The 26,954-nt window shown below is 43.9% G+C and overlaps 1 protein-coding gene across 3 annotated transcripts in view; it reads right to left on the bottom strand.

Moving 5' to 3' along the window:
* LOC140463341 (zinc finger matrin-type protein 4) overlaps window positions 1-26,954 on the bottom strand; it is a 394,724-nt gene that overhangs the window by 89,490 nt on the left and 278,280 nt on the right. For all 3 annotated transcript variants that reach the window (XM_072557164.1, XM_072557166.1, XM_072557165.1), the window contains one exon: window positions 2,414-2,510. In XM_072557164.1, coding sequence (XP_072413265.1) covers window positions 2,414-2,510 — 97 coding nt within the window. The remainder of the gene's footprint in view (window positions 1-2,413; window positions 2,511-26,954) is intronic.

Below are 26,954 nucleotides of genomic sequence, written 5' to 3'. Positions count from 1 at the left end.
GATGCATCTGTCCAGGACGGTATCAGTAAGAGTGAACACTGCACATCCTTGTAGAGACAAAGTCCTTCCTTCACATTGAGAATAAACTCCATCGTGTTGTGTGGCACCATCGCCGTGCTAAATGGAACAGATGTCAAAGAAATCTAGCAACTCAAGACTGGACATCAATGGGGCGCTATGGATCATCAATGGCAGCAGCATTGTACTTCAGCACAATCTCTAACCGTATGTCCCAGCATATTCCCCAATCAACCAGTACCATTAAGCCAGGGGATCAACCCTGGTTCAATGGAGAGTGCAGGAGGGCATGGCAGGAGCAGCACCAGGCATATCAGAAGATGAGGTGCCAACTTGGTGAAGTCACCAAACAGAACTACCTCATTGCCAAGCAATATAAGCAACAAGTGATAGACAGAGCTAAGTGATCCCACAACTAACAGAGTTCTGCAGTCCTGCCACATCCAGTTGTGAATGATGGTGAACATTTAAGTGACTCACTGGAGAAGGAGGCTCCACAAATATCCCCATCCTCAATGATGGAAGAGCCCAACACATTAACATTCACAACAATCCTCAGCCAGAAGTGCTGAGTCGATGATCCATCACAGTTTCCTCCAGTGGTTGCATCACAGATACCAGTCTTCAGCCAATACGATTCACTCCATGTGATATCAAGAAACAGTTGGAGGCACGGCATACTGTGAAGGCTATGAGCACTGATAACATTCTGACAATAGTACTGAAGACCTGTGCTCCAGACTTTCTGCTCCCCTAGCCAAGCTGTTCCATTGCTGTTACAACACTGTCAGTGTGGAAAATTGTCCAGGTATGTCTTGTACACAAAAAGCAGGACAAATCCAACCCGGCCAACTACTGCCCCACCAGTCTACTCTCGATCATCAGTAAAGTGATGGAAGGTGTCATCAACAGTGCTATCAAGCAGCATTTGCTCAGCAATACCCTGTTCAGTGATGCCCAGTTTGGGTTCTGCCAGGGCCACTCAGCTCCTGACCTCATTACTGCCTTGGTTCAAGCATGGACGAAAGGGCTGAATTCCAGAGGGGAGGGGAGAGTGGCAGCCCTTGACATCAAGGCTGTACTTGACCAAGTGTGTAATCAAGATGACCTAGTAAAAGTGGCATCAACAGATATCAGCTGATTGGAGTCACACCTGGCAAATGGTTGTGGTTGTTGGAGGTCAGTCATCTCAGCTCCAGAACATCTCTGCAGGAGTTCCTCAGGGTAGTGTCCTAGGCTGAACCATCTTCAACTGCTTCACCAATTACCTTTCGTCCATTATAAGGTCAGAAATGGAGATGTTTACCAGTGATTGCACAATTTTAGCACCATTCACAAATCCTCAGATATTGAAGCAGTCAATATTCAAATGCAACAAGACATGGACAAAACCCAGGCTCAGACTGACAAGTGGCAAATAACAACTGTAGCACAAAAATGTTAGGTAATGACCATCTCCACTAGAGACAATCTAACAGCCACCCCTTAACATTCAATGGTGTTACCATCACTGAATCACTCGCTATCAACATCCTGGGAGTTACCATTGACCAGAAACTCAACTGGACTCGCCACATAAACACAGTGGCTACAAGAGCAGGGCAGAGGCTAGGAATACTACAGCATGTAACTCACCTCCTGACTCTCCAGAGTTTATCCACCATCTATACAAGTCAGGAGTGTGATGGAATACTCCCCACTTTCCTGGATGGGTGCGGCTCCAACAACACTCAAGAAGCTTGAAACTATCCAGGATAAAGCAGCCCATTTGATTGGCACCTCATCCACAAGCATCTACCCCTCCATCACCGATGCTCAGTAGCAGCAGTGTGTACTATCTTGAAGATGCACTGCAGAAATTCACCAAAGATCCTTGGACAGCATCTTCCAAACCCATGACCCATTTCCATCTAGAAGGACAAGAGCAGCAGATACATGGGACCACCATCACCCTCAAGCTTCCCTCCAAGTCACTCACCATCCTGACTTGGAAATATATCGCTGTTCCTTCACTGTCGCTGGGTCAAGTTCCTGGAACAACTAAGTATATTGTAGGCCTTGCTATCGCACACAGAATGCAGCCGTTGAAGAAGGCAGCTCACACCACCTTCTCAAGGGCAACTAAGGATGGGCAATAAATGCTGGCCCAGCTAGCTACGTGCATGTTCCATGAGTGAATTAAAAAAACCTAAATTAGATTCCAGTCTGTAACTCACTCCCAGGATCTATTATTCTATATTTAAACCCGTGAATCCCTTGATTATACTCCAGCCAGTAACACTCTCATGGCTATCTGTTATTCTATAGTGCCTTTTGGGGAAGCAGTATTTTCAGTTCCAATGAGATCTGATGCTCTGCTATTTCATCGACAAGCTGTTTAAAATGATTTGCTTACTTGCTCTGATGCTTGGAGCCCTGTAGGTGAGCGTGAAACTGTTCCACCGAGTTCAGGATCACATTACAGATGTTGCAGGTGTAGCTGCTTTTCAAAGCTGTTGAAGAAAAAGACAGAAACATGTAAGGACCGAGTCTCTCGGTTCGCTGAGTCGGGTTTAAGCCTGAATCCCCAGGCTGTGGTTAAATTCCACTGGCCTTCCCTCCCAATTCCCATCTCTCTGCCATTCTCAGTTCCTGTACAATTTGACTGAGTGCCTGGTGCCAGGCTAGCACTTCCCCAGCCCTGCACTTGAAAATAAATGGGTCAAAGGCCAGTCCAAGCAATCAGACCAACCCAAGAATGAAGCTCCAGCTCTGAGTTCCAGTTTGATATGCAGAGCGACACTTGCATTTGAAGGGTTGTGAATGACTCCTCATGGAGACAGTAGGAATGTAAGGACGTAGACAGAGCTGGAAGGTTGCTTACCAGGCAAAAAAAACAATTCTTCCAGTACTTCACAATGTTTTCCAAGGGCAGAGGGTGAATGGATCAACATGGCAGCCTTGTAATCAGTCAATGAATTCTTCCACTACTTCACACTGTTTTTCAGGGGAACACCAACAGCTTCTTTAACTGATTGCCACTTGATATGCTTCTCTTCACAAAACACCCTGGGGGGTTTACTCTGTTCAAGGTCGATGTAGGTTATTGCTGCACCTCACTGGCCATCAACCCATGTAGGAGTGGCCCAGCTACAACATATCGTGGCTTCCGTTCTCACCCTCCCTGTGAGTAAGGGGTCCGCTCCATCTCTAGATGTTCATTCCCCCCCACCGACCTCACCCATCACATCTCCAACCAATCACCACCCAACTGAGTTGGAGGGTCAAATGCGTGCCTTAAGCACAAACTGGGCTGCAGGCTTTTAAAAGTCAAGCCAACATTACATCGATGATACATAGAACATACGAAATAAGAAAAGATGCAGTCTATTCAGCCCCTTGACTGTGCGCCCCCATTCAATAAAACTATGGCTGCTCCAAATGTATTTCAAATTCCACTTCCCCGTCTACCCCTGAAAACCCTTGATTCCCTTTCCTAACAAGAATCTATTCACCTCTGACTTTAAAATAATAATCAATGATCTTCCAAGGCAGAGAGTTCCATCTGAGAGAAAATCTCCTCATCCATCTCTTAAAAAGGTGACGTCTAATTTTACATAATCAACGCTCCCTAGCTCTGGACTCCCCATCTCCCCCACTGTGAGATTGTAATATTTTGCAGCACTCTGTAGCTATTATTTTGGGGGTTTGCGATGAATTTGTGCTTTTATGTGGCTGCACTCCAACCCAAGGGAGGCTTGGTCCATAATTAAGCCATATGAAAGTGAAAACAAAGTGGACACAAATTTGAAAGCAAGGACGTTATGTTAAATTTATACAGAGCCATGTTAGACTGCTCCTTCTTTTGTTATGTGTTTTTTTTTGCTCATATCCATACGTTTATATTCCAGACAGACTCCTGAGATCAAGAACTTCCTTCAGACTTGAGCTTCTTTATGACACTGTTTATTACACATTAAGACAAAATACTATAAGGATGATTCTCAAGCTCTATCTTACTGTCACAGTATTGGAAGATTACTCCATGAACTCTACTGTCTCATACTGTCAATCTACTCCACGTGCTTCCCTGCATGTGATTTTAACGTTAGACTTCAAGCTTCACCCTAGCTCTCCATGTGTTTCTCTCTTCTGTCTTAACTTCTCCTGTGCTATGTTATTTATGCCCAGTGAGGAGCAGCTCAGTAGCACCATCGCAATGTTGCTCCAGGATCCTGCAGACCTTATACAACGTGCTTCATATCTCAGAAAGATGTCAGAATATGGGAGGAAAGAATTAAAGCAGAATTATGCGATTAAATCCATCAGAACATTTTGCACACTGAGACTATTTTTTAGTGATAATGATTTTTGAAATTATGAATGGGATTTTTACAGAGTGGACAAGGGCAAGATTCTTCCCCATCTCGAGGAGAACAGAACTAGCAGCCACAGATACTAATAAAAACATTTGCCATCAGTGAAGGAGAGAAAGAGCCAGATGTTGTTGGAGTTCACACTCAGTGACTCTACCCAGTGGGTACCAGCACCAGAGTGACCACAAAGGTTCTGGATCAGGTCACCCTCTGCAGAACTGTTTTGTCTCTGGCAGCACAGCAATTGCCTCTTAGACTAATCTCATTGACATTGAGTCACAAGGGTGAGTGGAAACCATTGTTCATGCACCTACTGCAAGTGGCCCTGTGTGGCAGGACATCAAACAGGGCTCGAGTATAACAATGAACACAGAGGACGAGCTGACACTCATTGTCAAGACTCATGTGGCAGCACTGACCTAGGGCAAATAAAGACCTAGTGGAATTATCGCTAAACAGTGAGGAGAATCCCCCTCATTCCAGATGATGAGCTCACACTCAAAACGTCGACTCTCCTGCCCCTCGGATACTGCCTGACTGGCTGTGCTTTTCCAGCACCACACTTTTCGACTATTAATCCAGTGACCCAGGTAATGTTCTGGGGATCTGGGTTCAAAGCCTGTCCTGGCAGGCAGTGACAGCTAATTCAATAATCTGGAATTACTGATGTCCCTGAGGGAAGGAAAGCTGCTGTCCTTACCTGTCTGGTCTACACGTTGACTCCAGACCCACAGCAACACAGTTGACTCTTAACTACTCCCTCTGGGTAATTAGGGTTGGTCCATCCAGTGATGGATGGATTTTCTCTCCATACATAACCTTGATATATTGGGAGGTGTGTGTGTGTGTGTGTGTGTGTGTGTGTGTGTGTGTGTGTGTGTGTGTGTGTGTGTGTCACTGTATGATTAATACTGAATAATTAGTCATTCAGTGCACTGGATGCAAACAGCAGCCTGTTATACAGTAGCAAGCAGACCCACAATCAGGAAATTACAGTTGTCGTTTTCTCGTGATTGGTGGAGATGAGGAAAGACCTTTGATCCCCCTCATCTCATCCTTCCAGAATACAAAACCAGTCCTGTCCAATTAAAGCACTTGCCACTGCGATAACTGTGTCCAGTCTCCTAGCCTTGAACAGCCAGTTCCAGTTATAAAATCACAGGGCATCTTACAGATTGAGCAAGACTATTTTTTGCCATGACAAGGTCATACGACATTCATCCCATTATTAAATGAGAGAAGGACATTACACAATCTCGAATCTCGCAGCTTGGAAAATGCTCTCTGGCAGCGTTTAAGCTTCAAACAAAACTGCTACCACTTCACTTCATCTCATCCTATCAATATATTCTTCTATTCCTTTCTTGCTCCTGTGTTATTTAGCTTCCCCTTAAATGCGTCTGCTAAACTCCTGCCCACACTCTCTAGTAACAATTCCACATTCCAACAACTCCCTTCGTAAAAAGGCTTCTCCTGTTATGCAAACTGAATTGAATCAAATTGAATTAGCTTTATTGTCACATGTACTCAAATCAGTACAATGAAAAGTTTACAGGGCCATCCGAGCTACAAAGGTACCGAGGTACAGATGTTTAAGAACAAATCCTTCGGAAAAGGAAGTAGAAGAATAAAGAAATATAAAGTCCAGCAATAATTTAGCAAAATAGAGAAATAAAATGTTCAGAAGAATTATCTTTCCAACCCAGTCCACGCCAAGACCTGGCCTCTAGTAACTGAAAAGTGACCTTCACCATCTGTCAAATTTATTAGTATCTGTATCCATAGAATCATACAGTCATACAGCATGGAAACAGACCCTTCAGTTCAACTAGGCCACGCTGACCCTAATCCCAAACTAAACTAGTCCCACTTGCACTTGGCCCATATTTCTCTAAATGTTTCCTATTCAAGTACCTATCCAGATGTATTTTAAATGTTGTAACTGTACCTGCATCTCCCACTTCCTCTGGCAGTTCATTTCACATATGAACCATCCTCTATGTGAAAACAATGCTGCTTAGGTCCCTTTTAAATCTTTCCCCTCTCACCTTAAAATGATGTCCCCTAGGTTTGAACACACCCACCTTAGGGAAAAAGACCTTTGCTTACCATCTTATCTATGTCCCTCATGATTTTATAAACCTCTAGAAGGTCACCCTTTAACCTTCAACATTCTGGCGAAAAAAGTCCCAGCCTTTCCAGACTGTGTTTATATATATCTCAAACCTTCCAGTCCTGGCAGCATCATAGTAATTTTTTTCTAAACCCTCTCAAACTTAATAATATCCTTCCTAGAGCAGGGCCACCAGAACTGTACACAGCAGTCCAAAAATGGCCTCACCAACGTCCTGTACAACCTCAACATGACACCCCCAACACCTGTACGCAATGGTCTGAGCAATGAAGACAAGTGTGCTAAATGCTTTCTTAATCACCCTGTCTACCTGTGATGTAACTTTCAAAGAACAATGTATCTTAACCACTATGTCTCTCTGCTTGACAACACTGTCCAGGGCCCTACCATTATCTGTATAAGTCCTGCACTTGTTTGGTTTACTATAATCACTTTTCAGATGCAGAATGGTTCAGGAATAATGTTCTAACGTACAGGACCTACCAGCAGCTTTGAGGCGTTTCTTTCTTACTCATTCACGGGATGAGGGTGATGTTGGCTGGGCCGACATTTATTGCCCAGAAGGCAGTTAAGAGTCACCCACATTGCAATGAGTTTGGAGTCATATGTAGGCCAAAACAGGTAACGATGACAGTTTCCTTCCCTAAAGGATATTAGTGAACCAGATGGGTTTTTATAGTCATTATTAGACACTTAACTCCAGAATTTTATTGAATTCAAATTCCACCATCTGCCATGGCAGGATTTGAACCCAGGTCCCCAGAACATTACCTGGGTCGCTGGATTAACAGTCCAGTGATAGTACCGCTAGGCCATCAAGTCCCCTAATTCTTGGAACCTACATATCACTGATATGGCCAACATTTATTGCCCACACCAACTGCTCTTGAGAATGTTATGATGAGCCTTATTTTTAAATCATTGCAGCCGCAGTGTAGATACACAAACAGTGCTTTTATTCTGTCGTGGTTTGATGCAACTGAGGGGATGGTTGGCCATTTCAGAGGACAGTTCGCAGTCAGTCACACTGCTGTCAGTCTGGAGTCAAGTGTAGGTCAGATCAGGTAAGGACAGCCAATTTCCTCCTCTGAAGGTAATTAGCTGTAGGTAGGCAGTAAATATGAAGTGCTTAAAATCAGGAATGCTCAGAAGGCCAGAATAGGAGGAGAGCAGAGATTTTGGGATTGCCATTGAGCTGAGTTAAGCACTCAGGACTGTGGAATGGGATCAGAATTTGTCCTTCTCATTCAATAATGTAATATAATCCAGGCTACGGTGGAAAGGACTGGCAGTGACTTTGCTGTATCCGTAAATACAACAAACATTTAATTAGAACCGCAAGTTCAAAAGTCCAGTGATGGAAAAGGATACAGTCACTAACTGACAGACACATTATTGCTTGACAGAAACTAAATATCCTTCATTTTTATCTCAACAACAGTAGAGCTGGTAATTTTAACCCAGGCTTTAATAGCCTGAGATAAAATAGTGTAATGTATTCTATCTGTACTTTGCATGACTCTGAAGCAAAACTCCCTGCTAAGAGCCATTGAATGTGCTAATGAGGACTGGACATCAGATACACAGCACTGGGTTACTTAATGAACTGTGACAGAAAACAAACTCACACAGACCAGGGCTTGGACCAGTCAGTTCAAACAATCCTTCAAGTCTTATCAATTCATGGAAAGTCTTGAATATGAACATAGAAAGAGGCCATTCAGCCCATCATTCCTGTGAGAGAGTCATCCACTCCCTTTAGACCGACCCAATTCTTTTCTGCAAGTTTCTGTTGAATGTGCTCCTCTTATTGTTTCAGATTACAACAACTCACCGTGCAAACAAAATTCTCCCTATACTGATTCTTTTTCTTTCAACCCTCGGACACTTACCCTTCTGCCAATGGGAACGGTTTCTCCTTGTTTATATCATCTAGTCTTTTGAACACTTCCATCAAATTGAAATGCTTTATTCCTATAAATGAAGTGTGTCAGCCTTCTACTATGCTAGAAAAAAACCCACTGACCCCTCTCCTTCCCAAGGTGTAGTGGTCAGAATCATAGAGTTCCAATGGTGTGCAAGCAGCTCATTCAGCCCATACTGACCCTCTGAGCAGCATCCCAACCAGATCCAACCCCTATACCCTATAAGCCCCCATTTCCCATGGCCAATCCTCCTAACCGAGACATCTTTGCATCATGGGAGGAAACCCACACGGGCGTAGGGAGAACATGCAAACTCTACACAGACAATCGCTCAAGAGTGAGATAAACCCAGGTCCTTGGCACTGTGAGGTAGTTGTGCTAACCACGGAGCCGCCTGGTGAGAATAGGCTGAGGCTATACACACTGTGAAGGTTCAGTACAGCCAAATCAAGTGAAAGACATCAAATACACTCAGTCAATCTGGTACAGTTAGTACAACATCCACAAATACCCATCAGCAAAGATTCTTTTCATTCTAAACCATCAGATTAGCCGAGGCTATGGCTTCCCTCCCTTCACTTGGCCACTTTTCCTTGTTGCTACTCCCTGCCTTAGCCCTAAACTCATACCTTTTTCTAATTATTTTTCCTTTCTCCCGTCATATCCTCTCTGAGCTCATCTTGTCCAGGTGAACCAGTTCATATTCTGGTTCAATCCTATTCTGCTAAACTGCTGATCATCTTTCAGAGCCCCACGTGAGCTGACATTGTTGATGGTTCTCTGTCTTCAGGTAAGTCTCCAATAAATCTACTGTCATTACATCTCTTCTCAAAAAAAATACTATCCTTGACCTGATCCATTTTGCAAATTATTTGCCCCATTTCCAAACTCTGTGAACATAGTGTCACCTCCCAAATCCATTTCCATCTTTCTCCAGGACTCCATGTTTCAATCCCTCGATCGAGTTTCAATCCCAGTCACAGTCCCGAAACAGCTCTTAGCTCAGTCAAAATTAACAGTGAGTGTGACTGGGACAAAGGTAAATTTTCCCTCCCCACCCTCTCTGCATTCTTCTTGACCTATCTGCAGCCTCTGACACAGTTGAAGATATCATCTTCTTGAATCTCTGTCAACTGTTGCCCAGCTGGATGGGAACACTCTATCCTGATTCCATCATTGTCTACTGAATCAAAGCCCCACAATAACTCCACAGAGGCCAGTATCCCATCATCAAGTCACCCTTCCAGAGCTCCCTGATTGGACCAAATTAACAGCCCCAATTAGGGAACTCATATTCTATGAGGTCCATCTGACTGACCTCGTTACACTCACTCCATCCCTTCCCCTCTGAGTCTGACGACACTGACCAGTTTTTTTTATTTAGCTCCCCCGGGCATTTTAGCACCAAATCAGGTTCCTCCAACCCCTCCCTCTGCTATGGGTGGCAAGCAACTTGCAATAGCTCACCTCTTGTCACTAGAAGCATCTGAGAATAAATTCATTTTCTTTGTCAAGTGGCAAAGGCATCGAGGTGGCAACATTCACCATGTCCATCTCAGATTCCAAGGTATATTCAAAGTTTGATGGAGAGGGAGAACCCACAGGTTCTAGAACAGTCAGAAAGGCTGTCGAGCAGCCAGGCACATTTTGCTCCCACACTGTTTGTGAGTTTGCAGCTTTTATGTGGTCCACGTGGTTGCACTTATTCGAACTTTATACGTCACTGCACCTGAGCTCTCATTGACCATGCCTCTTACCCATGCAGGGTCATTCCCATGATTCCTACACCAAACCCCATCCCCTGAAGGAAACTGTCTTCCTCGCTTAGTGAAGTCTTGTGTCTGGCATTGGTGTTCTTAATGCTGTTTCACCCTCCAATCCAGGTCTGGGAAGATCAGATTTAACCTGGTGCGGAGCCTTTTCCCCATGAGCAACTCTGCTGGAGTTATCCCTGTCATTGCATGAGGGGTGGTCCTATAATCAAATGGGAACAGGAACAGTTTGGAAACTTATGAAGCTGTAAGCTGTTTCTTTAAGCCTGTCTTCAATCTTTGGACTGTTCTTTCTGCCAGGCCAGTGGATGATGGATGGTATGGAGCTGTCCTTATATGTCAAAAACCATTCGACTTCAGGGAATACTCAAATTCCCTGCTGGTAAACGATGGCCCATTATATGTGATCAACACTTCCAGGAGTCTGTGTATTGCAAAAGATGTGTGCGATTTCCCTGTCATTGTCCCCATGTTTGATTAATGAACTCCATGCACATCCAGCCACTTTGAGTGGGCGTTCCACAATGACTAAGAACATTGAACCTATGAAAGGACCGCATAATCGATGTGCAACCAAGTCCAGTGTTTGCCAGGCCATTCCCATGAATGTGGGGAAGCTTCTGGCGGTAAGTTTTGTCCTTGTTGGCACTCTGGGCCATGCCTGCATCCAATCCTGGCCGACATCTTCATTTTGGAAACCCCTGGATGATCCTGGTAGAGTTCAGCCAAGTATCTTTGCTTGGGATAGTTGGCCTTGTCTCCTATAACAATAGGCGGTCCTCGCCTGTGATCTGGTCTCTCCGGATCCAGAAAGTCTCCATTCTGGTTGTGATGACCCCTTGGTTTCCTCCATCACCATTAGATGTTTCACTTTTGCCAGGACTGGATCTTTCTGCGTTCAAAGTCGGATAAAGTCTGAAAACCTCAGCTGTGATTGGAAGTATGTCCCGAAAATTTAAAAACATCATGGACTGTTCCAGTGGTGATACCACCAGCGGTGAATCTGCCAGCAGGAGGTGAATGCCATGCATCCACATTTACTACTTAGCCTCCCGGACTGTGGTCCAATTTGTCATTATATGTGCTTAGTATTTGACCCCAGTGCTGAATTTGGCCTGAAGCCATGGATAGCATTGCCTTGATCTCTTTAAGTAAACTTAGCAGTGGTTTGTTGTCCATTATTATTACAAAAATATATCTGTAAAGATATTGCTGGAACCACCTGAGTAAAAAGTATGACCGTCAAACCTTTCTTCTCTATCTGAGTGTATTTATGCTCCATATTAGCCAAAGTCCTGGATGCACACACTATTGGGTATTCTTTTCCACTGGGCCACCATTAAGCTAATACTACCCCAATGCTGTACAGGGAGGCATTGCATGTCAATACAAGATCTTGCTTGTGATCATAGTGTGCCGACCTCTTCGAGGATGCTAGCTGTTTCTTCAGTTCTTGGAAAGCAATATCTTCGCTGAGCCACCATTTCCAAGACTGGCCCTTTTTAAAAAGTTGATACAAAAGGTGCCAGAATGGAGGCCAGGTTATGTATGAACAGTCGATCTAAGCTCTGGTACAGATGTGGGAGCTGGGGCACCTTTGATTGCCCTCACTGGTGGTAACCCGGTTTTGTCAACTCCAGGTTGGTCACTTGGGGTGCCTGGAACACGCATGTCTAACTTTGAAAGCTTATGTACACCTGGGAGGAATGTCCAAGGCCTATACCCAAGTTCTCTAAGGTCTCCTTATTTGTCTTCCCTGTTGTTAGTATGTCATCTAGATAAATAGCGAACTGGGGTAGACTTTGTAAAATGTTCTCCATTTCTCGCTACAAAATTGCACAGGACTGATGATATCTCAAATGGCAGTCTTGTGTATTGGTACAAACCCTTATGGGTATTAATTGTAACATACTTCTGGGAAACCTCATCTAACCGCAATTACAAATTCACATGGCTCATGCCCATCTTTGTGAAGGACAGCCCTCCTGCCAGCTTTGTGTATAAATTCTTTATGTGAGGGGTTGGGTAGTTGTCCAGAAGTAATTTATCATTTTGTTAAAATCCCAATAAAGGCGAACCGAGCTGTCGGGCTTCACAATCTGTATGACAGCTACTGCCCATTCCACAAATTGGACTGGTTTGATAATTCCTTTGCTTTCCTGCCTCTTGATTTCTGCCTCTACTCTTGCACTTGACTGACCTCATTACAATCAATGCACCCTCCAGTTTCTCATCAGCATATTGCCCCTCTCTAACACATCCGAAGGTTACAGGTTTAATTTTCACACATAACACCATTGACACCCAACTCTGCCTCACCATCATGTCTCTCTTGACCACTCCACTAAATGATCAGATTGAATATCCAACATCCAGGGAGCTTAATGTCCCTCCAAGCAATTTCTGGGAAGACTGAATCCATTGTTTTCAGTCCCTGCTCCAGACACCATTCCCTAACTACTGACTGCTTCCTTCTCCCTGACAACAGTCTCAAAATAAACCAGCCTGATGACAATCTTGGTGTCACATTTGGGCCCGAGATGAGCTTCTGGTCACACATTTACTTCATCATTTAAGATTTGCCTCCTTCCAGCTCTGTAAATGGCTCCACTTTACCCCAGAATCAGCTCAACAGCTGCTGAAACTATTTTGATGCACTTGAGAGTGTTCCTTCATATCCTCCCCAATATAAACTCGAGGTCATCGAAAACTCTGTTGTCCACGCCTGAGCCTGCAGCAGATCCCATTCTGCCCTCACTACTTGTGTTTGCTGACCTCCTGATCCATCAATTTTTAAATTCTCATCCTTGTTTTCAAGCTTCCCCATACCTTTCCCTGTAATCTCCTCTCGCCCCACTTCCTGTGGGAGAGATGGATGTTTGGAATATTGCTGATGCTTCACAGAGTCATACAGGACAGAAATCAACCTCTCACTCCATCCTTATAATTCAAATCCTCCATTCCCAGCAATATCTTGGTAAATCTCTTCAGAACACTCTCCAACTTGATAATACCTTCCTATAGCAGGGCGACAGAACTGGACACAGTGTTCCAGAAGAGGCCTCACAACTTGTACAACCTCAACATGACGCCCCAACTCCTATACTCAATGGTCTGAGCAGTGAAGGCACATGTGCTAAACTCCTTCTTAACCGCCCTGTCTACCTGTTACAGTAACATAGTAAGTTGGCTTAAAGCATTTCACAGGAAGCTTATCAAACAACATTTCATACTAAACTACATGGAAGACAAATCCCAAAAGTTTACTCAAACATATTTCCATTGGAACTTCTAAGAGTGAGCAGTGATTTGACTGTAGTGTACAAGATTCTGAATGGTCTGGACAAGGTGGACATGGAGAGGATGTTTCCACTTGTGTATCAGTCCAAAACTAGGGGGTACACAGTTTTAAAGTTAGGGCTCACCCTTTCAGGACAGAGATGGGATATTCCGTCCATCCCGCCTCAAGAAGCCTGTGCAATTTTGGAACTCCTTGTCTCAGAGCTTGTTGGAAATGGGGTCACTGAATATTTTGAAGACAGATGTGAATAGATTCTTGCTAGGCAATGGATCGAGGGTTTATTGGTAGTAGGTGGGAAAATGGAATTCAGGACTCAAATAGATCACCAATAATCTTAATAAATGGCAGAGCAGGTTTGAGGGGCCAAGTGCTCTTCTGCTTCCATTTTCTCTGTTTCCCTTCAGTGTGGAAACAGGCCCTTCGGCCCAACAAGTCTCCACTGACCCTCCGAAGAGCAACCCACCCAGACCCATTCCCCCACCCTACATTTACCCCTGACTAATGTACCTAAGACTATGGGCAATTTAGCATGACCAATTCACCTAACCTGCACATTTTTGGATTGTGGGAGGAAACCAGAGCACCCGGAGGAAACCCACACACACACAGGGGGAGAATGTGCAAACTCCACACAGACAGTCGCCCAAGGAGGGAATCAAACCTTAGTCCCTAGTGTTGTGAGGCAACAGTGCTAACCACTGAGCTACCATACTGCCCCATGTTCTATGTTTTAAGGTCACCCCTAAAAGGTGGAGGCAGAGAGATGTGAGGCACAAATCCAGACATTAGAGTCCCAGCTACTGCAGGCTCTGCCTCCAAAGGTGGGCCAATTAAAATTAACAATGAGCAAGAGACCAGAGATTTGGGAGTGTTGACACTCTGGCTAGGAAAGAGCAAGGTCTTGGGGAGATTTGGAAACAAGAATGAAAATGTCAACATCAAGAGTTTGTTGGACTGAGACATCAGCAAGAGATAGGGGAATGAGACTGGTTGTAAATTAAGATACAGAGAATAGAGTTTTGGTCGACTTCAAGGATGGGGAGATGGTGTCGTAGCGGTAATATCACTGGACTAGTAACTCAGAGCCCCAGGCTAATGTTCTGGAAATGTGAGTTCAAATCCCACCACGGCAGGTGGCAAAATTTGAGTTCAATAAAAAATATGGAATTAAAATCTGACCTAATATGACAGTGTATCCTCTGTCAATTGTAAAAAGCCCTTAATCATCCATTAATCCAAGATGGAGGACAGAAAAAAATGTGGCTGTAAGAGCTGCTCCTTTTTTGAGGTATTTTGGGTGTTGGACAGGAACAACAATTACTGTTTATATACTGTATTGTTTTGGAACTTTGAGGGACAAAAGATAAAAACAACAGCACTTTTAAAAAAAATGGAAGAAAGACAAAGGCAGGGATCATATGGTCAGAGAAAGAAACTTATACTGCTGTCTGACACAGCAGTGAATCTGCACAGTTACTGCCTTTGCTGTTTGACTTCAAGCATTTCTGGACATCAGAGAGCATCTAAGAAAAATGAACAAACAGTGAAATTCACAGCTGACCTTGGAGGAACCTGTGTGGGAGACCTCGCAGCATAGGAACAGGTAAGTGCATAGTTTTTAAGTGTAGCCTTGCTGTAAATCTGTGTAGAGTGTGTACAGTGGGTTCTTCCTTGATTATATGTTTTATTGAGATCTGTCTCTTGATTAAATTTCTAAAATATAAGCCAAAAGTATTAAGTTAGCCTGGAGTAGTTTTTTTTTAGAACAATAAGATGGTGCTAATTTCTGGGTTTGTGGATTGTGAAGGAGCAAAGTGTGATGTGGTATTCCTGTCAGATGTGGGAGTTTAGGGAGAGTTTCCATGTTACTGATGGTTATGGCTGCAGGAAGTGTCAGGAAATCCTATCATTCATAGAATCCATGCAGTGTGGAAATAGGCCATTTAGCTCAACAAGTCCATACCAACCCTCCAAAGAGTAACCCACTGTACCTCTACCCTATTATTATATATTTCCCCCGACGAATGCACCTAACCCACACATCGCTTAACACTATGGGGAATTTAGCGTGGCCAATTCACCTAACCCGCACATCTTCGGATTGTAGGAGGAAACCGGAGGACCCGAAGGAAACCCACACAAACAATGGGAGAATGTGCAAACTCCACACAGACAGTCGCCCAAGGCTTGAATTGAACCCAGGTCCCTAGTACTATAAGGCAGCAGTGTTAACCACTGAGCCACAGTGCCACGTGGATTGGCTGGAGCAGCAGTTAGAGGCAATAAGCAATTTACAGGAGCTAGGGGCTATGATGGATGGCAGTTATAGGAAAGGAGAAAATCGCAGATACAGTTGGGTAGATGGGTTAAGTCCAGGAAGGGGGCAGGGGTTTGGGTAGGCAGGTCTCCTGTGGCTGAGGTGTCAGTGGAGGAGCACTTTGGGGCCAGCGACCACAATTCTATTAGATTTAAAATAGTGATGAAAAAGGATAGACCAGGTCTAAAAGTTCAAGTTCGAAATTGGAGAAGTTGAAAGGGTTTGGGAGGGATATGGTCCAGGTGCTGGCAGGTGGGACTAGATTGGGTTGGGATATCTGGTCGGCATGGGTTGGACCGAAGGGTCTGTTTCCATGTTGTACATCTCTATGACTCTATAACTGCAGATGTTGTAAACCAGAAATTGCTGAAAAAGCTCAATAGGTCTGGTAGCATCTGTGGAGAGAAATCAGAGTTAACGTTTCAGGTCATAGAGTCATAGAGATATACAGCACGGAAACAAACCCATCGGTCCACGGGCGAAAATATTAACTTTGATTTCTCTCCACAGATTCTGCCAGACTTGTTGAGCTTTTCCAGCAATTTCTGCTTTTCTGATAGAAAGAGACTGTCTGTTTGCAACACGACAGTAGTCACGTAGAGCGGTAACATAGGAATGGATGAATATTTCAGGAGCTGAGCTGGTTCAGGGGCAAAGAAAGTGATGTTAGAGGTTTGACAGTAAGCAGCCTTGCTGACAGAGATAGTACATTATCTGTTACAGTGAAATGCACACCTGCAAGGAGCTAAATGGCTTCAGGTGATGGAAAAGGAATTAGCATAAAGCAAAGAAAATTATGACTCCATATATTAGCAAAACAACAGTTCAAAATTTATAATACATTTTGAACTCTTGCACACAATCTCATGAAAGCTCCTCATGGTTTTGATTCCTTGTAGAAAACAAATTGTTTTCTTGTAACTCATTATTTAGAATATAGCCACCGATCATAAACAGCCAGTTAATGTATTAACCATTAGCAAACAATTATTTGCTAAACATCTGTTGGATAATTAGCTGCTGGCAAACACTGAGTTGCTGGCTCATTTCTCCTCTTAAATTTCAATGATTTCCAAGGTAGTTGCATTCATCTTAATAAAGGCGAGTAGATTTAGAGGATGAGAAGATTGTGAAGGGAGTTGGAAAATGTGTTCCCAAGTCAAGTGATTCACCAGTGGTTCAGAGGCAGATGAAGAAGTTAGAAATAACTTTTTAGGCAGGATCTTCAATGCAGGCTGAGGTAGCCCAGTCAGTGTGGCGTAACCCCATTTTAAGGGCTCAGACTTCATGAGTAAAAATGAATGAGATGTAGGTGTGATCGAGTGAAGGGGGAGGGAAGATTTCAGCTGTTGAACTGCTCTGGGTAGTGGGCTGCTTTTATTCATCACCAGCACAGAGGTGGACAAACAGCAATTAGAAGATTTGATGTAAAGGCAGGCTTGACACAAAAGAAAACAGACAAGGTATCTTTTTGCAGGTTATTTTTACAGCCAACATTCAGGCTTCTATAAAAAAGAAATTGATTCACTAATGTTCTTTAGCAAAAGTAATCTGCCGTCCTTACTCAGTTTGCTCCATGTGACTCCAGGCCAACAGCGATGTGGTAATTTCGAACTGTCTGCTGAATTGGCCTGGCAAGATACTCAACTCTCGGCAACCTTGGGGAATCTATGGTTCAAAGCATTGGGCAACATATGATGGAGGAGTAGGGAGAGGTTGTTGGAGAGCAGAGGAAACCCATGTTACTTCTTTTACAGAATTGTGATGGTGTAGAAAGAGGCCATTTGGCCCATTGTGCCTGCTAAAGAAAGCCCATTGAATTGAGAGGCAAAAAAGGTACTTAACTGACCAGGTTTGGGCATTCTCTGTGGTCAATAACCCCAGGGAGTAGAAGTACTGCCCATCAAAAATTGCCAACCTATCAGAGGCCACTAGGTCTATTGAATGGCAATGCTTCCAGGTCAGTGGTGGTCACTACTGGTACTACACCAAGCCAGGGTCCCCTATCATTGCTTGATTGCAGACCAGAAGTGGGTGATGGCAGGAGTGGTGCTAATCTGGATGGGATTCTGGGTAAGAGTTGTCAGCAGTAAGGCTGGGGAGCTGAGTATCAGAAGACCAACACCACCCCTTCCCAATCTGGTTCCCCTGATCAGGCATTGTATGCCTTTGAACAAGGTTCTCCCTCCCAGCCTTGAGCCTATGGACAGGTTTGTTTGCTCCCTGCCTGGCAAGCACCTTGTCTGCCACTGGATGAATGCCAGTGATGAGTGGGATGAGGCACCTCAACAGGCACCACATGCCCCACAAAAGGTTTCAATGGATAGTGGAGTAGGTATGTCATTCAGGGACCTTCTTGCAAATGACTTGATCAGGGTAGGGGCAGGAAAATGGAAGGGCTCTCACAACCATCACATCTTCCTCATTAAATGCCCTTCTGCCACCAAACTGACATGATGGGGAGAATTCATTTCTACTCTTAGAATTCTACAGGACAGAAGGAGGCCATTTGGCCCATCATAAGCAGTGAATATTCCTGGGCCCTTGGAGGTGGGGTGTGAGAGAAGATGTCGGGAATGTGTTGCTGGAAAAGCACAGCAGGTCAGGCAGCATCTGAGGAGCAGGCAAGTCGACATTTCGGGCTTGAGCCCTTCATTGGGAAACTGGGAGAAAGGATGGTCAGAAAATGTGTTGGGCTGGCTTCCTGAGGAGTTACTGCCCCCAGCCAATTTTCCCAAGGGTAAGATGAAACCAAGTTAAGGTTGCTAAAGTCTTGCTTAGTGGTCATTTTGTGATAGGAAGGTGAGATTCGTGAGTGATGAAGAGGTATTCTGCACTGTCAGGAACTCAGTAATACACTGAAGCCAGCTTCATGGCAATTGCTCAGGACATCTCCACTTTGGCTTACAGACCCAAGTATAAAGAAGTGGAAAGGTTGTACACAGCACATCCGCAGGTATCTGGGCCTGTTTCTTTCTGCACACTGATCCCCAAGATTACCATTAGCGCCATTTATGGAGACCTTTTCTTCCCAGAGTTTAGTCATTAAATGGAACCATCTGCCTGAGTAGCACCATCTGTCCCAGTGGAGCAGTCAGCTGCTTCACCCTTTATCCCATCCAATTGGCCCTCCTTTCAGCTTTTCCTATTGGCTCACCCCTCATCCTTTCCAATTGGCCCTCCACTCAGGCATTCTTATTGGTCTTCCCTTTATCGTCTCCGATTGGCCTATTCCTCAGCCTACCAATCGGCCCTCCCATTAGCCTTTCTGATTGGCTCTCTTCTCAGCCCCTCCAACTGGCCATTCCTTCAGCTCTTCTGATTGGGCCTCACCAACTGCTTTGCCCTCAGACCGTCCATTTTTGACCGCTCCGATTGACCCTCCTGAGTTTATTGTCTCAAATTGGATGATGACCTTGGAAGTAGCCGACCTAATTGGTTGTTTACACTGACAAAAAAAGATTTTGAGGGTTCCTGTAATGCAGTGGTAGTGCCTCCACCTATGAGCCAGGAGAACCCAGGTTGTCCAGAGGTGTGTAATAAAATTTCTGAGCAGGTTGATAAGTTGATGGACCTGGTGTGGGCTCAAACCTGAATATGGTTCTGACATTAGATTCTTGTCGCCTGTTGGATAAATCATCTCTGAAAGATCTCATACCCCAATGCGCGATCTCAACTCATTATCCCCAACTATTGCAAATTATTTCCTTTTCAAGCATTCTTCCAATTTCTTTTCGAGAAATCACTATTGAATTTCATTCAGGGAGTACTCTAACAATTTATTGTATTAAAAAGTTCCCTCACTTTGTCCCTTCTGACAACGTTGCGCAGTCTTGCCCGTGATGTCCATTTTGCGAAAACGTATATCTAAAAAGGTGCTAAATCGTTGATATAATTCTCAACGTATGAACTGAAGTACCACAGAGGGTAGAGTTGAAAAGCGTGGTGCTGGAAAAGCACAGCAGGTCAGGCAGCATCTGAGGAGCAGGAAAGTCGACACTTCGGGCACAAGCTCTTCATGATGATGTTGACTCCCCTGGTGTTTGAATACTGCCTGATCTGCTGTGCACTTCCAGCGCCACACTTTCTGATTCTGATCTGCAGTCCTCACTTTCTCCTCTGTACCACACAGTGTAGGTGAATATGGATAAGTACATTTAATGTATGTAATCATTAATTAACCTGCTCCAGGTGATTATCCTTTAATTATCTCTGTTTTCTGTAAAAATGATGAGTGCCTTGAAGATGTCAATTTAATTCACAAAGGAGTTAAATGGATGTGTTCAGTGAGAGGTCAAGATCCATCTGCTGAGCGTTGTCATGTGTAAAACATGAGTAATTTTTAAAAATAATTAAACCACCGCTTGGAATACACCAGAGGTCTAAGTTCTCAGAGAGAATCACAGAATTTTGCAGCTGTGGGGACAGAGGGAGAAACAAAGAGAGACAGAATGAGAGAAAGAGAGAGAGAGAGGGGATGTTTCTTTTGGTGACAGAATCTAGAACCAGGGGTCACAGAGTGATAGAACATGGAAACAGACCCTTTGGTCCAACCAGTCCATGCCAACCATAATTCGAAATGAAACCAGTCAAACATTTCTTATTCATGTATTTATCCACCATGTTCATGTAACCGTACCCACATCCACCACTTCCTCTGGAAGTTTATTCCACACACGAACTGCTCTCTGTATAAAAAAAGATTGCCCTCATGTCTTTTTTTAATCTTTCTCCTCTCACCTTAAAAATATCCCCTACCCTAGGGAAAGTACACCTGCCATTCATCTTATCAATACCCTTAATGATTTTATAAACCTCTATAAGGCACCCCCCTCAACCAACTACGCTCCAGTGAAAAAAATTCCAGCATCCCCAACCCCTCTTTATAACTCAAACCCTCCATTCAAGTCAATCAACCTCTGGTCACATGCAGGAACCTTTGTTTTGTATGTGACACCATATTGTATATATCCTGAGAGTGGTTAATGAGGCAGTTTAGAATTGTTGTTTAAAAATTATGGGACACCCGTTATAAACAGAGATTAGGCATTTATTTTCTCTCAGAGGGTCATGAGTCTTTGGGCTCTCTTCCTCGACATTAGTGGAAACAGCTTCCATGAAAGTTTCTAAGGCAGAGGTAGATGGATTCCTGATGAGGGGCAGAGGTAGATGGATTCCTGATGAGGGGCAGAAAGGTTATTGGGCATCAGCAGAATGTGGATTCGAGGTTTCAATCAGATCAGCCATGTTCCTTTTAAATAGTGAAGCAGATTAGAGGGGCCGAATGGTCTGCTCTTGCTGCTTGTTCCTGTGTTTGTTCATTTGAGAAAAAAAACTATTCAGCCCTTCAGGTGAAACTGGCCCCATGAAAGAGTGAAAATGAAAGCAGAAAGTGCTGGAAATGCTTAGCAGCTCATCTGGGCAAGGAGGAACAGAGTTAATATTTCAGTTTAGTGATCTTCCAATAAAGGTTGTCCCACTTTTCTAAGTTTCCTCACTCATCACCCACACCTTCTTCAAATCTTTTCTTCCTGAAGTACGTATCTATCTTTAAGATGCTTGTTAAGACTTTATCCTCCGAGCAAGTTTTGGATCATGTTTCCCTGTATCCCCTTTATGTGACCCATTGTCAAATCTGTTTCACACTTAATTCTATTAAACCCCTCAGAATGTTTGACTAAGTGTTTGACATTTACTATATAAATTCAAGTTGTTTTGTTCTTCCAGTGCTAACATTTAGGAGCAGAAGTAGGCCGTTCGGTCCATCGAGTCTGCCCCACCATTCAATCAGATCATGACTGATCTGATAATCCTCAACACCACTTTCCTGCCTTATTCCCATACCCCCTGATTGCCTTACAGTTTAAAAATATGCCTATCTCAGCCTTGAATGTACTTAACAATAGACCTCTACGATAAAGAAGTCCATGGATTCACAATCTCTGAGAGAAGAAATTCTTCCTCATCTTAATCTCATATGTGTGATCTCTTATTAAGACATGATGCCCTCTGGTCCTACATTCTCCCACAAGCAGAAACAATTGCTCAGCATCTACTCTGTCAATGGGCTGGTTACTCTTGAAGAAAGAATAATTGTTCTTACAGAATATGCTAAATCTAACTCCCTCCTAATTCTGACCAACTTGATTGGATTTCCCCCGTGGCCTGACAAAGGAATAACAGTTTCTCTTGTCTTGTGGATAGAAACCAAACTACAAAAGGACCTCAGTTATCCTCTTCTATTTTGCGATTTCTATGCTCTGTCTGTTCATGGAACTAAAGTCTTCCATCCCAAGTATCAGTTTAGTCAATCTCTTCTTCAGGGCCTTGACGTCCTCATTGTAATTGACTCCTAAACTCAACAGAATATTCTAATTGCAGCCTAACTGATGATTTGTACAGGATTAGCATTACACTTCTGCACTCTGTGCTGCTCCTCATGAAAAGGCAAACTTAAGATCTGTACTTTTGAGTTCTTACGTTCTAGCAGTGACTACACTTCAAAGGCATTTAATTGGTTGCCAAGCGCTCTGGGACATGTGGAAATCATGAAGAGCGCTGTAAAGATACAAGTTTCATTTTCTCTTCGTTTTCACCTTGATGTTTGACAGTACACTGCTAGCCGTTGAGAGATCTCTCCAATTAGTCCCTCTCCTGCTCTGTCCCCAAAACTCGACAATTTTTTTTTAAAAGAAGAGATCCAATTCCCTTTTGAAAGTTGCATTTGATTTTGTTTCCTCCCCTTTTTCAGGCAGAGCATTGTGGATCATAACAACTCACTATGTAAAAATGCTTCTGTTTATCCCCCTCCACTTTCTGATGGCCAATAATCTTCAATCTGTGTCCTCTGGCTTTTGCCAGTGTAAGCAGTTACACCGGAATCAATTTTTTTTAACCAAAACCCTTCATAGTTTCGAGCAGTTCACTCAAAATCTCATACCTTTTCTAAGAACAGCCACAACAATCCAGCTGATGCTCCATCTGTGAAAGGTTGTTAAAATCCATTTCCTTGTAGCTTTTACACCATGAGTGCTACTAATATGGATAATACTTCCTTTCATCATGAATAGGCTGGGGATATTTTCCCTGGAGCGTCAGAGGCTAAAGAGAGACCTTATAGAAGTTTATAAAATCATGGGAGGCATGGATAGGGTGAATAGCCAAGGTATGGGAATCCAAAACTGGAGGTTTAAGCCGAGAGGGGAAAGATTTAAAAGGGACCTAAGGGGCAACTTTTTCACACAGAGGGTGGTGCATGTGTGGAATGAGCTGCCAGAGGAAGTGATGGTTGCTGGTACAAATACAACATTTAGAAAGCATTTGGATGGGTATATAAATAGAAAGGATTTAGAGGGATATGAGCTAAGTGCTGGCCAATGGGATGACATCAGTTTCGGATACCCGGTCGGAATGGGCAAGTTGGACTGAAGGGTCTGTTTCTGTACTGTATATCTTTCTGAGCCTCAAGAGCAGCACAGTGGCTCAGTGGTAGCAGTACTGTCTCACAGCACTAGGGACCCAAGTTTAATTCCACCCTCAGGTGTACGTCTGTGTGAAGTTTGTATGTTCACCCTGTGTCTATGTGGCTGATCTGGTTTCCTCCCACGGTTCAAAGATGCGTAGGTTAGATGGATTGGCCATGGGAAATGCAGGGATAGGGTGGGGGGGGGAGGTGGTGAGATTGAGAGGAATGCTTTTCGGATGGCCATTGTGGATCCAAAAGGCCTACTGCCATACTTTAGGGATTCTATGAACGGAGAGGTTTACTTGACCATTTCAGAGGGCAGTTAAGAGTCAACCACAATGCTCTTGGTGTGTAGGTCAGCTATCCTTCCCTAAAGGTATTGGTCAATCAGATGGACCTTTATAACAATTGATCATGATTTGCATGGACTAGCTTCCAACTCCAGTTTCACTAAGTACCATGGGAGGTTTGAACCCAGTATAAACCTTGGCCTTTTGATTCCACTGGGCTACCATTCACACACATACACACACACACACACACACACACACACACACACACACAGAGTAACAGTATCTGCACTTTCACTGGCAAAGCAATGGCTATTGAAGAGGATACAAAGAGGAGCCTGACCCATCACATGGAAGGTGAGGGCCAATTACTTCTACTCAACCTATTCAGAGACATTATAACACACGTCTGGTGCAGGTGGAACTTGAATCCAGGTCTCCTGCCTCAGAGGTAGGGACATTACCACTGCACCACAGGAGCCCCGTAAAGTGAGAGCTATGGGCAGGGATGGATAGGGCTGTGAAAAGGTGAAGTTATCCCACGAACAAAGGCTAATTTAAAAGAGGATTTGAAAAAAACGTGGTGAATGTCTAGTTGGGGAACAAGTTGATGTGAAATGAAGCAGGGAAATTGCTAACGAAACACAAAGCTAATCTCTAAGCAGCTTGTTCATCATGGAAATGAGATCAGAAAGCAGATGCTTGTTGATTAAAGGGCTTGCAGGTGGTATGGAACTGCACTGCAGATGCTATTAGTGAAAAACCGATCTGCTCAATTCAACGCAAAGTGCTGTAATTTACAGAATAGACATGGTATTTAACCTGACCTAGCTATTATCAAAATTGGCTTCTGCCTCCTTTTTTCCTGCCAGGTCTCTTTTAAAACTAGTGATGACCTTTCTCACATCAGTATTTTGATCAGTGGGTTAAATGTAGTATAGGTTAGTCATGTTGTCTGACTCAATCGACAGCAAATTCACAAAGTGAACAGCACCAGGTTGCGAAACAATTCACCAGGGCAAGCAATGGTGAATGGGCCAATTCCCTTCCTCTTGACTGCCTTTGCACTGATTTTGAATGGACGAAGCTCCTTTTCATTAATTCCTGGCATATAGAACCGCAACGGTCAAAATCCACTCTCACTGCATCGGATTCCAAAAGGTTTACTCATTCCCATTCGCTCCTGTGATTATATGAGTAAAAGCAAACTCACCATATTCCCAGCAGACCCGTGGGACTGTTCTCCCCTTACAGAGAGACAACCAGTGGTGGTTTAACCTGAAGGTCACCATGCCTCAGGCAAAGGGTGAACCAGAATCCTTCATGGTAACCACAGCTGGTGCAGGAATTGAACCGACACTGTTGGCACCACTCTGCATTGCAAAGCACTGTGCAGCTAACCAAACCTTTCCTGTTTTATATATATAATCTATAAGGACTCAGAGGATGAACACTTCCCTTTAAATCCATTGGACAGAGTGAATGACAAAAAATCCTCACTCTGAAAGGAGTTTTCCAACTGAGTTCTTGAATTGTGTGTTTGTTGTAAAGCATTCTCCTTCTCCATGCCCCAATTACCCAGTGAAGGATCAGACAGGCACTGCAATGAGATCTTCCAAATAACTGCTTGCAGTTAACAGAACACTGTGCTACAGGCCCAATATTTTATGGTTAAACCGACTGGGATTCAGCTCCACTTGAAGGTAATGTGGAGGCATGACAGATAAATGTGTGTGCTGACAAGCTAAAGCTGTCATCAAAAGCACTGGAACATGCCTCAACCTTCAACAACTGGTGACATGAACAGAGTAAAGCAAAAAAGTTAAATACAAGAAAAAGACTCAAGCAACTGCATTTTATTTTCTCCCAGTGAGGGTGGGAACTATCTTTAAAATAATGAAAATCACAAGTCGTAATGGCACAGAAGAAGGCCATTTGGTCCAATGAGGCCATGCTGGCTCTCTTTAGAGCCTCCAGTCAGTCCCATTCCCCTGCTCGAACACTGTAGCACTGCAGGATTATTGTTCCGAACAGCCAATTCTGATCCCCCCTCACCTCTGCTCTTGTCCTCTTTTGCACTGACTTTCAGGTTTTAACCATTTGCTACAACAAAAGCTCTTTATCAGAACACTTCTCCCACATCTCTTTTCCAAAATCTTAAATCCGTGTCCCTTTTTCCTTGTACTATTGAATTGAATTGAATTTATTGTCACGTGTACCGAGTGAACAGTGCACAGTGAAAAGCTTTGTCTTGCAAGCAATACAGCCCATGGGAACAGTCTTGCTTTGTCAAACAAATTCCTTATTATCTTATATCTCTATCCGTATTCTCTTCTGGAACACTTCTCCAAACCTAACCTTTTCACTAAACTCCCAAACTCTGGAACCATTCTGGTAACTCTCTGCAGCATTTCAAGGACTGTCAAATGATACAGCGAGGAAGGGAGCCACAAAACCCCTACAGTGTGGAAACAGGCCCTTCGGCCTAACAAGTCCACACCAATCCTCCGAAGAGTAGCCCGCCCATTTCCCTCTGACCAATGCACCTAACACTATGGGCAATTTAGCATGGCCAATTCACCGGACCTGCACATTTTGGACTGTGGGAGGAAACCGGAGCACCCGGAGGAAACTCACCCAGACACAGGGAGAATGTGCAAACTCCACACAGTCGCCTGGGGCTGGAATTGAACCTGGGACCCTGGTACTGTGACGCAGCAGTGCTAACCACTGAGCCACCGTGTCACCCCAAGGACGATCAGGACAGATTGTTTCCCTCACTGGATATGGATTTGAAATGTCTTGTGTATTTTTTGCCTTTAATAGAGTTCAACTCTATGGATTCCATGTGCTGTGTGTATACAATATTGTGATTTTGTCTGGCAGGTAGTCTGCTGCTCGTCTAAACTGCACATGCACAGAGAAGTCATTTGGTTAGCTGTAACGTCTGCTTCATAACTTATAATGTGTTTTATTTCTATAAATAAACTAATCCACTGAGTGAACTGACCCATGATGAGTGATTATTAGACCATCATCACTAACGATTAGATTAGATTAGATTACTTACAGTGTGGAAACAGGCCCTTCGGCCCAGCAAGTCCACACCGACCCTCTGAAGAGCAACCCACTCAGACCCACTCCCCTACGTTTACCCCTTCACCTAACACTATGAGCAATTTAGCATGGTCAATTCACCTAACCTGCACATTGTTGGACTGTGGGAGGAAACCGGAGGATCCGGAGGAAACTCACACAGACACGGGGAGAATGTGCAAACTCCACACAGAGTTCCACTGAAGTGGGAATTGAACCTGTGTCTCTGGCACTGTGAGGCAGCAGTGCTAACCACTGTGCCACCCATGGTGACAAAATGG

Source organism: Chiloscyllium punctatum, chromosome 38, assembly GCF_047496795.1.
Source record: "Chiloscyllium punctatum isolate Juve2018m chromosome 38, sChiPun1.3, whole genome shotgun sequence".
Classification (NCBI taxonomy): domain Eukaryota; kingdom Metazoa; phylum Chordata; class Chondrichthyes; order Orectolobiformes; family Hemiscylliidae; genus Chiloscyllium; species Chiloscyllium punctatum.
The sequence above is the reverse complement of the archived record's forward strand: the minus strand, read 5'-3'. Positions and strand labels throughout refer to the sequence as shown.